The sequence below is a fragment of the Balearica regulorum genome, chromosome 13, assembly GCF_011004875.1.
Source record: "Balearica regulorum gibbericeps isolate bBalReg1 chromosome 13, bBalReg1.pri, whole genome shotgun sequence".
Taxonomy (NCBI): domain Eukaryota; kingdom Metazoa; phylum Chordata; class Aves; order Gruiformes; family Gruidae; genus Balearica; species Balearica regulorum.
Window position 1 is genome coordinate 11,839,472 of NC_046196.1, and position 14,077 is coordinate 11,853,548.

General features: G+C 45.0%; 1 protein-coding gene across 1 annotated transcript in view; it reads left to right on the forward strand.

Moving 5' to 3' along the window:
• Positions 1–6,644, forward strand: part of SLC7A10 (solute carrier family 7 member 10) — a 41,687-nt gene extending 35,043 nt beyond the window's left edge. The window contains 5 exon segments of the mRNA XM_075765319.1: positions 95–198; positions 1,304–1,400; positions 4,579–4,728; positions 4,974–5,151; positions 6,180–6,644. Of these exon segments, the coding sequence (XP_075621434.1) occupies positions 95–198; positions 1,304–1,400; positions 4,579–4,728; positions 4,974–5,151; positions 6,180–6,310 (660 nt within the window). The 3' untranslated portion in view covers positions 6,311–6,644.
• The last annotated feature ends 7,433 nt before the right edge of the window (positions 6,645–14,077 follow it).

Sequence of the window (14,077 nt, forward strand, 5' to 3'; positions counted from 1 at the left end):
TAAGTAAACCATTCCCTGGATGTCTAAAATACACTTTGATTTCAGTTCTGTGCTTTGCAGTGTATTTCAGTTTCTCTGCCTTCTGTTGCTTTAGACATTTGGTGAAAAGTTACTGGGCTATTTTTCCTGGGTTATGCCAGTCTCAGTGGCCCTATCTACATTTGGAGGAATAAATGGATACCTTTTTACCTCATCAAGGTTAGATGCAGTACAATTTTATGAACGTTATCTCATTTGGGGAGGGACTGTTTTAATTTCATTTGCTAAAGAAATGCTAACTAGACATTTTGGATGTTGTAGAGCGTGAGGTCGTTGTTGGGCATGTGGGATACATTCGCTTATGAATTGCTCTCTTTTCAATCAGCAAATGTAATACTGAACCACCGAATCTCTTGCAAAATAATCTTTACGAGCTACTGAAAGTGTCTGCAGATGTGCAATAACTCACAGTAAGAGCCAAACACGGCTTTAGCGTGGAACCAAAGTCATTTTACATCAATAAAGCTCCAGCAGCTACAAGCTAAGCAGTGCTTCGCTCAAAGAGGAGTGTTAAGGCCTGGTGCTGTTCCCAGTTACAGACATTTTCATTCCCGTGCTGGAAAAACTACTTTCACACAAGATGCTTTGCATGCACGCTGCTGATAGTGGGACCACAATCTGTAAAGATGATTTATATTAATTGACCTGTCTGAACTTAATTAAAAAGCTATACATTTTTTTTGAGGAAACAACCCAAGCCTTAAGTCCCTTGGGAAAGTTATTTATCTCAGCACTTTCACGAGTATCACAAGATGCAACAAATCTGAGCGCATATGTAACAGGTTACGCACTAAAAAAATTAAACTCTGAGGCATGTTAAACCTTATCCAAAACCCTTTTGACACTGGAAATATTATCTGTGAGATTTTTTCTGTGCCTTGGCTATGTATGGCTGATCACCTCAGAACCTTCACAGTATTTGTCCCACCCTGGGTAAAGAGGCAATGCCAGCCAGCAGACAGAGGCTGGACAGATTTTGGTCCTCCTCCTCAGAGGTAATTATATATCTCCAAGCAGTTCATTTCACAGATGACATTAGCTGTTGAAGGTTTTGTATACTCAAGGGTCTAGTTTAAATAACTTATGCCAGATTACACCGACCATCTCTAGTGGTCTCCCCAGTTGCAGCCCAGCACCCATTGGCCGCAGCTCCCTTCCACGCCGAGACTGATGAGGGCAGTTGATATTAGAGACATTATATGGCTAGATATTGAAAAGGCTGTTGCACACCCAGTGGATTCAGCGTTACTATTCTTATTTCCAGGTTATGTTTCTCTGGTGCCCGAGAAGGCCATTTGCCGAGTTTGCTTGCCATGATCCACGTCAAGCACTGCACGCCCATCCCCGCCCTGCTCGTCTGCGTAAGTTTTACCATCCCTGCTCTGTCACCTTGTAACCTGCTCAGACCTGGGGAAGCTGTTAGAAATATTCAATCACACAGAGGAGAGCTGGAAAAATCCTTGAGAGGTCATTTTGACTCCAGAGGAGGAGAAGCGAGTCAGCCAGGAGTGCTCCTTGGCCGAGCAGCTCCGATGGCCCCAGAGCAGAGCAGCCTTCAGCCTGGGAAATCATCCCTCCCACTCCCAACCACCCTTGACGCTCGGAAGGTTTCCCTCATACCTAACCTGAACTGCAACATAAGCCCATTACCACTTGCCCTTCCCACAGTGGAGATAGGGACTGGCTTTGTCTGGAAACAGAGGTACTTCATTTAAGAAAAGATGAGTTCTTTTGACCAATTTTGCCTGCTTTCCACAAACGTCACTGCTAATCCCACTCAAGCAGGGCTGGTTTAGATCCCGCCGTCAAAGCCAGAGACACGGCGGGTCCCAGGGCGAGGACAAAGCACTCCAGAAGTTGCTTCTGCTCCACGAGCAATACATCTTGCGAGGGATGATGTGGCTCTGAGCACCAGGGGGATTTCTCTTCTCCGGGCCTGTAAAAAAATTAAGTAGGGAGAATGATTACAGTGGCCCTGAATAACGCATCTGCTGAACGGTACGTCAGGCAGACAAGGGGTCACCTGCAAAGATCAGAAGCTATCGGGCCAAGCGCTGGGAGGGCTTGGGGCTGGTCAGGACGCTGGTGTGCTCCCACGGGAGGAAGATTTCTCTCACCTGTTATACAGCGTAAATTTCCTTGACACTAATGACTTACAGAAGTTACTACTTGAAACGAAGATCTTCATACCCTTTTACCAATAGTGAAGCTAGAATATGCGATGGGTTTTACTGTGGCATAGAAGATGTTAAAGAGGAAAGTGGCTCCCGGTGGCCTGAGCAAGGGAATTCCCTGGAGGGCATTTGCTTAGCTGCAGATTTGCTACTGATACCAAAACAGTGCAGGTCTGATCCCAGATGCACCAGGAAGGTGCACATTTACGTGTCTCCCAGCTCTAACAGCAATTCTGGCACAATATATCCAGACTAAATTTCACCAAATAAGCCTCCTGCACATTGCACTTCTGTGACAAAACACCCACGTAGCTGAGGCTTTACAGCATTCCCGGGATTTAATGCACCATCACAAACACCTCGCACGTTGCCCGTGCAGGGTTTTGGGGTAAACTGCCCTCGGTCTGTCCTGCCCCGGGCAGCCAGAGCGCGCTGGCCCCATCACGGGCTCCTGCCGGGGCAGCCGCGTTCTGTTGGTGCCGATGAAGCAGAACTCCTTTGTCCTTAAAAATACAGCGGCTGAAATAACACGCTCAGTTGAAGAGGCTGTTTCGCTGTGAAATAGCCCTGAGCCGAGCTGGCCGAGCCATCAGGTGTACGCCAGCCCCCCGCTCTGCTCAAAGCATCCCCTTGAATTACAGTGCAAATCACAGAACCAACGCTGCCTATCAATTCATCACTGGAAGGTGTTTTAACGCAGCTCAGGGTATATCAAATGCTGCTAAGAAGTATTAATTTCTTAACAAATAGAAATATAAAAATAATACAGTGTAGGCAGCTACAATAGCAAACTGGGTCAGACTTTAGGCAAACCTAATTAATACATCAGGTTCCTTTTTCTCTTCCAATGAATCACACCGAGCTCTTTGAATGGAGAAAGGTTTCTTTGTACACGGAGAAAGGCCCTTTTAACATCCCCAGCAAGACCTGTATTTTTACTAATCCTTTCAAAAATCAAGGGGCCAAGCTAAATGTAAAATAAACAGACTGGGGATTTTTTGCAAGATGTTGTGTAGGGGCCGGCTCTCCCGCCTGCCGTGCCGAGGCTGTGGCCAGGCGCTCGGGGGGAGCAGCACGCCCCTCTGCAGCCTCGTACCACTCGGGGATCACGCCCACGCTGTGAGCAGATCTGACGCATCAGTGTCACCTACGCATGAAATCTCATCGCTCCAGGCGGCGCCGCTGCAAAACCCATTAGTGGCAGGAGAGGGTCTTACGTGTGTATGACACCGTGCACCTGTCAGAAAAAAGGAAAAAAGAGGAAAGCAGGGAACATGTTATATGACATCGATATAAAACGCTGTCCTGTTTTAAATCTATTTTGCGGTGAGACTGCTCAACGTGTTGAAAGCGCCCGCCCCCGCCAAGCCTGCGAGGCTTTGAACAAGGGAACAGAGGGACCAAAGGGTCATTTGGTTGCAGCCGAGCGTAACTCCTGGTGCTGGTGGTGCCAAAGCCCTCCCTCCCAAGAGGATTTTCTATTGAAACAGCTAATTAAGCAAAAGGGACATAAGCAAAAAGAGACCCTGGAGTAACACAGCCCCAGATCCTGAGCACTCTCTGGATGGATTTGGATATTTAGTTTCCCTCAGGCTCTGGCCACCAGCAGATGTTTGTAGGACTGGTATGTGGTGCAGGCAGGGGCTCACGTGCTGCTCAGCTCCTGGGGTGCCAACAGGCAGGGGTGTGGGACCCGAGGACCAACTCCTTGGCCCTGGAGCCAGCTCTCCTGGCTTTACAGAGTTACGCAGAAATATGGTACAAACAAGCGAGCGTAGGCATGGAAATTTCCACCATCCATCTGCTGGTTTCCAAACACGAGCAATGCTCAAGAGATTAATGATGCCAGTCATCTGCAGCACGAGCCGTGAGCCGGCAGGGGAAAAGGGCAAAGCTTTTATTCTTTATAACATACAGGGCACCTGCAACAACGTAGTGCACCAACCACAACATGTTAGCCTGCAAGAAATCCCTCTTTTGCCGGAAGTCCTCATCAAAGGGTTCAGTAGCTTGTAAAACACGCAACAGAAATGGAGTGGGGCGACGGAGAGCTCTGCCAGTCCTCCCAGCCCTGCCTGCCTGGCCACGGGCAGCGGAACCATGTCTGCCAGCGCCCCGAGGTGTTTATAAACAGACTCGCTGCTCTCGGGCTTCAGCATGCCCCGAATAACCCCCAATCCCCACTCAGCCCCAGCCCTGCTGGCACAGCTCAGGGATAATGCACCGAACCGCAGGAGGCAGCAGATGCCCAGCAAGGGCCGTAGACAAAAGGAGTTTAACTGCTTTTATGGTTTATCACTTGTTTTTATTGTTTTTAAGCTACCTTAGTAATGACTCAATTAAGTCTATGCTTCTCTCTTTAAAGTGTTTGGCCACTCTTATCATCATGCTTGTTGGAGACACATACACGCTAATCAACTACGTGTCATTTATTAACTACCTCTGCTACGGAGTGACAATTATAGGCTTGATCGTGTTACGCTGGAAGAAACCCAAAATCTTCAGACCTATCAAGGTGACAATGTTAAAGCTGAATCTCTTGGTTGCAATGGTGATGCAAAGGGTGGGACGGGCACACCAAGCTCTCCATCCTCCTGTTTTGAAGAACCTTTTATTTCCAGATGTAGTGATAGTGCTTTAAGGTCCCAAACCATGTCCCAGGGGGTCCTGAAGCCGCAGCACTGCCTGCAGCCCCCCGCCACCGGTTGGCCGCTGCTGTTGCTCTGCACAGTCGTGCTCTGCTCTGCTCTCTCCTGGCAGGTGAATCTCCTCATCCCCATCACTTACCTGGCGTTTTGGGCATTTCTGCTGATCTTCAGCTTATACTCCGAGCCGGTTGTCTGTGGAGTTGGACTCATTATCATTTTAACTGGAGTGCCAGTGTTTTTTCTCGGAGTCTACTGGAGAAATAAACCAAAGTGTGTAAATAGGCTAATAGGTAAGCCAGCAGCGCGGTGCCTCGCTGCGCTCCTGGGGCCGCTGGTTGTGCTCGGTTCTGCAGGGATCTGCTCGACCTCTGACGCGCAGGCACTAAAGCAGCCAGGGAACCCGCGCGAGCCTGACCACCGCTCTCGGTCACAGGCAGCCGCTGGGCACCAAGTGGCTCCGGGCTTCAGCGGCGTTTTTGTGGCCAGGCAGCGCTTGCCTTCCAGCAGCTGCTTTTTTCACTCCTGGGCACGTTTGCCTCCTTTCGTGCCCCTGTGCATCCCCCCACCCACAGCAGCCTGTCCCGGAGCAGATGCACAGGGGAATAGCTTTAAGCAAAGGAGCGCTAAATGAGCTATCACAAAAGGACTAATAAATGGCCGGGAGCTTTGCCTGCCCCCTGCCATGCTTTTCTCCTGCTGTGCCACCAGCACGTCCCACTGCACAAGCCCCGCACGGCATGATGAATTATTTCATACTCAAAAGATAAGAAACCCTTACTTTATCACTCACGTAAAATTAAAACTGCACCTGAGTCTTTTATGTTTTGGTTGTGTTGGCTTTTAATTGTTTTGCTCCGAGGTGAGGACTTTCAGAGAAGCAAACCAGGCCCTCTGCTCTGACCGGACGGTTTCCACAGGCTGCGGCAGGGCTCCGCTGCCAGCAGCTCCCCAGGACCAGCCGTCCCCACCGCTGCCGCAGGGCCGACGCCGTGCCAGGAGGGCTGGCAGCCGTCCCCTCCCGGCCCTGCCAGCCTGCCGTGCGCAGCACCGGGCAGCTCTGCGAGGGGCCAGGGAAGGGCTGCGGGTGGGCATCCCGAGAGCTGCCCAGTCTGAACCTGGCCCTGCTTCACAAAAGCTGCTTTGGGGCCGAGCTGGAGATGAAAAGGGCTGGAGGGGGCGGTCAGCTGTGCAGCAGGGTCGAGCCGCCCCAGCTGGGGAGATGCGCGTTTGCTCGCACGTTGCATCACCCTGGCATCGCGCTTTTGTTTAGAAGAGCTTGGGCATCCCCATTAACCACCCGCACGTTTGCTCTTCACAGAGTCGGTGACCTGCTGGGGACAGAAGTTGTGTTTTGTGGTCTACCCTCAGGGGGGAGTTGCCGAGGAGGAGGAGGAGGCACCTTCGGCCCGTTCTCGGCGACCGGCGAGCGAAACAGCCGTGAGGAAATAACGTCGTGGCCTCTGAGGCTGAAGTGGCTTCTTGTTTACATGCTGATTTTTGCAAAAAGTTTTTCTGTAAAAAAAAAAAAAAAAAAAGTTTTTAGAGCTCCAATAGTGAAGCCCATAAAATGAGCTACAACCTTTATGGCATCTGTAGCTTTTAGTTTTTCCCTAAAAAAAAAAAAAAAAAAAAAGAAAAAAAAAGAAAAAAGAGGGGAAAAAAAGAAAAGAAATAAAATATAAAATAAGGCGCTGGTTGTTTTCTTCTGGCAGCGTACTTGCTCAGCAGGGCAAAGCAGCACAGATACAGCTCTGGAATACTGATTTTAGCAGCCGTGAGGGTCCATCAGAGACATACAAATTTAGGCATTTCAAAAGTAGGGCAGCTCCCAACGCAAAATCAAAGTGGAGAAATGAAGAGAAAGCGAGGAAATCGTGGGACACACACGCCAGCAGGAAAATTCCTGTTGCTGTCCCTGGGTGGGGTGAATCCCCATGTAACACGCGAGCTTTCAAAGTTACAATCCAAAGGATGAACCTCCACATACCTGCAAAAACACAGCGTGTCCGTCGTGCACCCGAGCTCCGGCGCGGCCAGCTCTGTCGGGGCAGGGTCGTTGTGCTGAACACTCACCAGCCTGGGCCAGCCTTAGAGGAAAGGGTACAAAATCAAGTCTGCTTGACTGTTCAGACATCGGTTGGTGACACAGAGAAAAAAATGTACAGAAGTAGCGATACAAATCTCAAGTATCTTAATTTTTAATATCTCTGCAAAGGCAGAGCTGGGCTCCTGTATCCCGGAGGGGGATGGAGCTGATGGCACTGCCCGGGAGCTCTTGCGTGAAGCTCAGCACGATCCAGGTGCCGACAGGGGAGGACGGAGATGTGCAGGGGTCTGCAGTGGGCGCAGCAGGGGGAACTTGAGGGAAACACGGGAACGAAGCCCGACATTTCTCTTTTTTACTGAACTGTCAGGTGATTTCACATTGCTTCAGAGACAGATTCCCCACTTCAACTATGCTCAGCCAAGTAACAAGCCTAAATCATTCTCACATCAGATGCTCTTTAGAAAGTGTTTTGCATATTTTATTTGTGGCAAACACTAGGAAAAAAATCTAGTTCACATATTTAATTAATATATAGAGATTTGCTGCTGTAGCAATATGGCCACTTTCGCACCAAAGAATCTTCTGAAAATGCAAAATGCGAGAACAGCTCTGAGCAATATTTTGAATCACTACTATTCTTTTACAACTTTTGAAAACAAAACCTATCACATTCAGTAGCCTTGCTAACAGCCATGTGAATTTAATTTTAAAAATATCTTTCCATGTGTTACAGGCCCTGGTACAAAAATTAAGACTTCATTAATCTCCTAGTTTGTCGAGTATCACGTGCTCTACAAAGATTTAAGACTAAACTCAAAATAAGGAGCGAGTTCAAAGAATGTATCTTTCCAACACGATTCATTATTCAGAAGTATTTTTATTTTTAAATATCTATCCATCTCTCTGCAAACTTTCAGATGGTTGACACTAAAAAGAAACACAACTTACACTGTTCTCTTTGTATAAAGCTGTTACTCATAAGAGATTAAAATATATGTTGAGCTGAAGCAAAAGGTGTGGGTTTGTGTGTACATATGCACACATGTAAAGAGAGGTTCCACATCTTAAATAGTTCTGAAAATATAAAGTTTGCTAATGAAAATCCTATCCATTCAGCTTGCCTTTTTTTTTTTTTTTTTTTAATTCACAGCACACGTCCCCTATTTCTACCGGCTAAGCAGCACCTGAACATTCAACCCATGGCAGAAGCTCTTGGCACTGAGTCTGATTTTCCTTAGGTCAAAATCCACTTTCTGTGGTGTAATTTCCAACAGATTAGTTTTTTCAATAACTCTATTATGTAGCAGGAAAATTAAAGGTATTATAGCACCAGCAACAATGATTGCTTTCAGAACTGCTAAGTTTTGGCCTGGTTTTACTTTTGTTTCTTTAAACAATTAAGGTATGTTAACCAGTCAGCATGGAAACTTTGCAGCTCTTGAGATGATGAGTCTGTATGGTAATGAGAAAGGTGGTAATTAATAATAATAATAATAATAATAATAATAATAATAATAATAATATGCTGTAACTACTACCAAGGCTTTCCTTGGCTATTGTTTAAGAAAAACAAAAGCAAAATTAAAAGACCAATTGCCTTATAGTTGTTAACTGGATTTGGCTCAAGTTTTCCCTGATTATACTGCCATGCTTTAAAACAATCAACATTTGGCCTTAAATCAGAAGGCTGAATTTAGAACAGGATGGTTTAGTAGATCTCATCTTCGAACTGCATACCGATCCCCTAAAGGTGTTCCACAATGTCTTATTTCATTTTTAGGAACAGCTTCATCTGTGCTCCCAACATCACATATATTATTTCACAGGTTTGCAAAAGTTAGTTCCTAACGTGTACAATTTCTAACCATAGAAATCAATCTACAGAACTAGAAAGATAAATTAATATGGTAAATGAAATTTAGTAGGGTGCTCAACCCCGTGTAAGTGTGATTTTTCCAAAAGATGAAGCAACAGGCCCAAAGGAGACATAATCGCTTGTATTTTAAAGCCCACTGAACAAAAGAAAAACCTTGAGACAGCTGACACTACAAGCATGCTAAGCGATACTTGATACGGAAAAGCAAATTGTTTCCAAAAGAAAGGAGTTTAAACAAAGCTTTACAAGCAATGCAATACTATAAAAGACTATTATATGCTATTATATTTATGTAGCATAAAATGTTAGAGGCTGTAATACAGAAAAATACTCTGTGCTGTTTATTCTTTTAGCGCTGGTAATAATACAGCGTTCAGAGAATTTCAGAGGGAAAAGGAGATAATGCAAGGATTAGTGAGACTATCACCTGTAAGTCAGCTTAATGCAAAGTCAAAGAAAGATGTATTGGATTGCTCTTCTCTGCATTATCACAGTATCGAGAAAAGCAGCAACGGATCACGATACCACTGTGCAATGCGCTGCGCAAAGCGGAGCCTGGGAAGACAGTCCCTCTCCCAGGTACGACGACGTTCAATAGGTAACGGGAGCTGGGCGGGCAGCGATGGGAAGCACAGGGAGAACGAGGCAGAGGTGCTGCTGCTGGCCCAGCCGCTCTCGAGCACTTTCATCAACTTGATAAAGGAATCGGTTGTTTTCAGTTCATGTTAGTACATAAACCAGAAGAGTTTGATCTCAGCAAGGTCAAGGAAAGAGACTCGTATCAGTTCAGAGCTTTCATCCAACTCGAGAAGGATTGATGAGTCGCTGCGTATTTAATAATACATTTGAGTTGGAAGCATCTTTACAAAAAATGTATCCAAAAATATGCAGACCAGATTTCATTAGCCACGCTCGGTCGCTTCTGAAAGCGCAAACCTGACCCAGCCTTTGAGCCCGGCCTAGAGCTGGCGGCTCCAGAAGAGCATGGCCACCGCCTGGTGAGGAGCTGCGGTGGGTTGGGAAGCCCGGGACAGAGCCCGCTGCCATTGCTTTTCCGTCAACAAGCTAATGCTGTGGAAGCAAACGTGCCTCTCCATGCCAAAGAGCTGAAGCCAAATAAAATGACTCATCTTTGAGGGGAAAGCAAACAAATGAACAAACAAACAAACCACCCCAGCAAACGTGCTGTCTCACGCTTCGTTTTCAGAGGGCTTTGTCAAGGTATTTCTCATGTTTCACTCTCTTACTTGGGAATTCTCGGAACCTTAAAAACAAAGTAAGTTTGCTTTCTGGCCCTTTTGTATCAAGCACCAAATGACAAGAAGCTAGCAGTTATTCAGCTCCTGAGGAGGTTTATGAGCGATATTGAAGTATGTGTCATAAAAGAAAATGCAAAAAAAAAAAAAAAAAGGGGTAAACCTTACTTGGAATTTGTGTTTTCCTAAAGCTTTAGAGTTCAGATGGGTGTGCCCTGTCTCCACCTCTGAGTCCAGCCATGAATACAGACAAAGCCTCTTTGGCTTCTTAACACCCCCCCCCCGCCCCCCTCGGTCCTGACGCTTCTCCCCAGTGCTCTAACTTCAACGAGAACCTTCTGCACTTGGACAAATGAAAAAGAAAAATCCAAGGAAAAGGATTAGAAAGCAACCAAGAGATGCTGAGAAGCCAAAAAGAAATTTGTCTTAAAGTCCTAAGGCAAGAGATAGCAATAGGAGGGAGGGAGACCTAGAAGGCATCAGAAGGCAGGAAGCACATAGAATGAAGAGGAATAAAACGTAACCCTCTACCACTCACACCAGCCTTGGCCACCATGTCATCCCTGTAGCCAAGAACACAAGAGCTGGAATGTGGAAAGGGGAGGACGGCCTAGCCACCAGCTTGCTGGGGTAACAGACTGACAAGAGACAGGAGATGAGCTTTGCTGCCTGCCAGGTTCAGGTGGATCACTGTTTGTACAGGGTTTTAAATCCTAGCACCTGCCTGGGAGATTAAAACTCGGTTTCCTGCAAAGACCAAAAATCTTAAATATGCAAAAGCAGTTCTTCTCCCTCTCAGAGAAGGGTCTGATAAAAAAAATACATAATTCCCTCAAGACTTTTCGAGTTAGCTCTTTAGTTTGTTGTAAGACATATCTATTGCACTGCACAGGCTGCCAACAAACTCTGCCGCAAATGCACAGGTATCATTTATTACTCTATTTCCATTTTATGGGCTATATTCATTTCGGCCTCACTTACCTCAGGATACGGTCTGTAGTAGTACTGCTTGTGCCACTATCATTGCAGCTGAATCAGCACTTCACGACGAAGCAAAGCAAACACTCTTTCTACTAGGTTAGGAGGTATCATCCCTCTGCATCGAGCAGTGTTCTCCCATCCTTCATGGCTACGGATAAATCTGGTTGACCATAAAGTCTGTCCAATTCTCTTCAACACAGATAAAGATTTCCAAGTCTGTACAGTAAAGCTCTGTCAACACAAAATAACTCAGCCTTCACCTTCTACTGAAAAGAAGCAGGACAGAGCCAGTGGTACCCTCCAAAGCACTGACTGGGGAGGGGAAGCAGCAGCAAAACAAGCATTGCCCTCAGCGATGGGAATGAGAGACTGTACTGCAGAAATTATTTAATTTTTTTTAACCGCCTAAACAGTCATACGCTTCAGGGCTTCTTTTTGTTATTATTTGGTGTATATGCATACACACATTTTAAAGGCAGGTGTATACAACAGTGAATTGCTAGTGCTAAGATTTCACATGTACTATCTAAAAAAGTGATGCACCTCCACAGCTTCAGCTACCAGAAAAAGCAGGGGGGGAAAAAAAGAAACAAAACCACCCAAAACAAAACCCAACCCACCCCCCCAACCTTCCCTTCATGTTCATGTCAACACACTGAGCCATGGGTTGGCATATGCCAATATGAGTCACAGGCTGGGGGAGTACAATTTAGGCACCCTCCATCTTTGGTGTTGAGAGTGACAGTCAGAAACCCACTGTCTCCGGGCACGTGAAATTTTATTAAAAATTAAGAGATCCAAAGCAAGAGCAAAGTACGATGATGCCCAGCATCTTACTTGCTTAGTATCATTGTCTAGGAACCAGCAGACACTGGCAACCATGATGCCATACCTGAACCATATACTCGTACAGACGTTATGGCAAAATGTTGTATCTAAATGAAAATATACAACATGTAAATAAAAAAAAGGCACAGAACAGAGAAAGAAAACAAAGTACACATAAGGGACATTACAGAGTCATACACAAGCTGAAAGGTGTCAGAATTTCAAACAGAAATACTCCCTGTGCTCTAATAGCAGTAAGAGAAAACATAAGCAGGTCACTTTTCCCTTAATGCTGCTGTGAGCTTCCATTCTTCTTAAACTAGTGTTGGTATTCTTCTCTATTCAGAGATTTTTTTTAGGGAGGGTTTTTTTTGGCCAATTGGACAGCAGAGTTTTGTATCTTAAGAAAAGGAAGCTATCTTAAATACGTTGTTTCCTTTCTGTCTACAAAAATCTGTAAAGATTATTAAAATAACAAAATTTTAAACAAGTTTATTAGGTGATTAGGTTCTGTAGTTATTGAAGTGTGGTATTTTCCACTGAGCAAAGAAATGTAACAATGAGCTCTTCCTGTTCACATGTCTGGCATAGCAGCAGTTTCCCGTGGCTGGGGGGCGGGGGGGGGGTTGTTGGTTTTTCTTTTTAGTTCTGAATACAAGGAGGCAGCTTATATGGAACAGACCTTAAGTGTCTTGGAGGATGGTTGATACACTGCTTAATGCTTACAAGAGCTGGAGGAAGGGCAGGCATACACTAAGGCAGACCTTGTGGGCTCTGCAGGTACTGACACTACAAGACACTGCAATGCACTTGGTTGTGCTCACAGTGCAGACACAGAGATTTCTTCTGCAAAATTAACAGTGAATTTGTGACCCTTCCCTCCGAGGAATGAGTCCTCGGGGAGCTGGGAGGGAATACTGCCTTGCGGCATGCAGAAGTTCGGAGCTTACAAAGAGCACCAGGCTTGTATCTCTCATTGACGCAAGGCTGTAAATTCCAGTAGTGAGGGCTGTGAACATTTCTGTACACTTCAAGCATCAAATTTTCATTAACCTGGATTTTTTAAAGTTTCTTAAAAATAAAACCTTCTCAATGAAATTTCCACCAAGTTACCAAATGGATCAGTACACAAAATATGTATAATATATGTAAGAAGTTATACATCTTAAAATACAGTGTTAGCTGTTCAGGGTTGTTCCCAAAATATAGCAGTATTCTGAAGTACATATTTCAACTTTAAGAGCCTTACAGTGGTGACAGTTTAAGGCATAGTATGATCAACATTATTTTATTATAGAAATACATTTCTGTAACAATTAAACAGACACTTATTTCCAAGGTCCTTCATATCTGCACAATATTAACCTTGAAATATAATCTCCCTCCCAATTATAATTAACTGCTTTACACATACAATTCTATTTATTTAAAATTACCTTTAGAAAAAAAAAAAAACCCAACCAAAAAACAAACCCAAAACACTAAAAACCTGTAGCCTTAGATGAAAACAACAACCCTGACAGTGTAATGACTACAGTACATGGCCTTGCAAACGTGGAATGTTACCTAAAACGTTTACAAATACTCTGAAAGCAATACCACATTTCCTTTGATGAAATGAATTCTGATCACAAAAGCACTTGGAAAAAATGAGTGAGCTGTATTTATTTAATGTAACTATGACTCTTACTTGTTACGCATTTTGCCGCAAGCCCTTCCTGCTATTAGTGCCCTTAAAGAATCTGAATCTTCTGCCTCTGGAATGCACAGTATGAAACCAGTTTGCAACTGAAGAGGAAGAAAAAAAAATCACTGCAATTTAATTCTTCCATATTACATTTCAGTAAAGCCAAAGTCCTATTCCTTCTCTTTAAGGCACTCCCCCAAAGTGAGTCCTAGTAAAAGATCCAGGGCAAAATACAGCCCAAAGGAAAAAAATCTTTGACACTTTGATGTAAACTTAACTGTTCACTGTGAAAGCCTTTTCGCCTTTACAGCCAGGAGGGTCCTGCGGACAGCAGAGCCCAGGTCCACAGATGCCAAAGTCCACCTCAATTTTACAAGTTCAGTTAATAACTCTGGGCAACCTGAATTCCTACAGCAATAAACAGGCTTCAGAGCACTTGGATATTTACAGAGCAGCAGCACCAACTTTCTTGTTAATTCCTGTATAAAGCATTTTAGTTTATCACTGCATCATGGGGGAAATGAAGCAGAGCTCTTGTTAG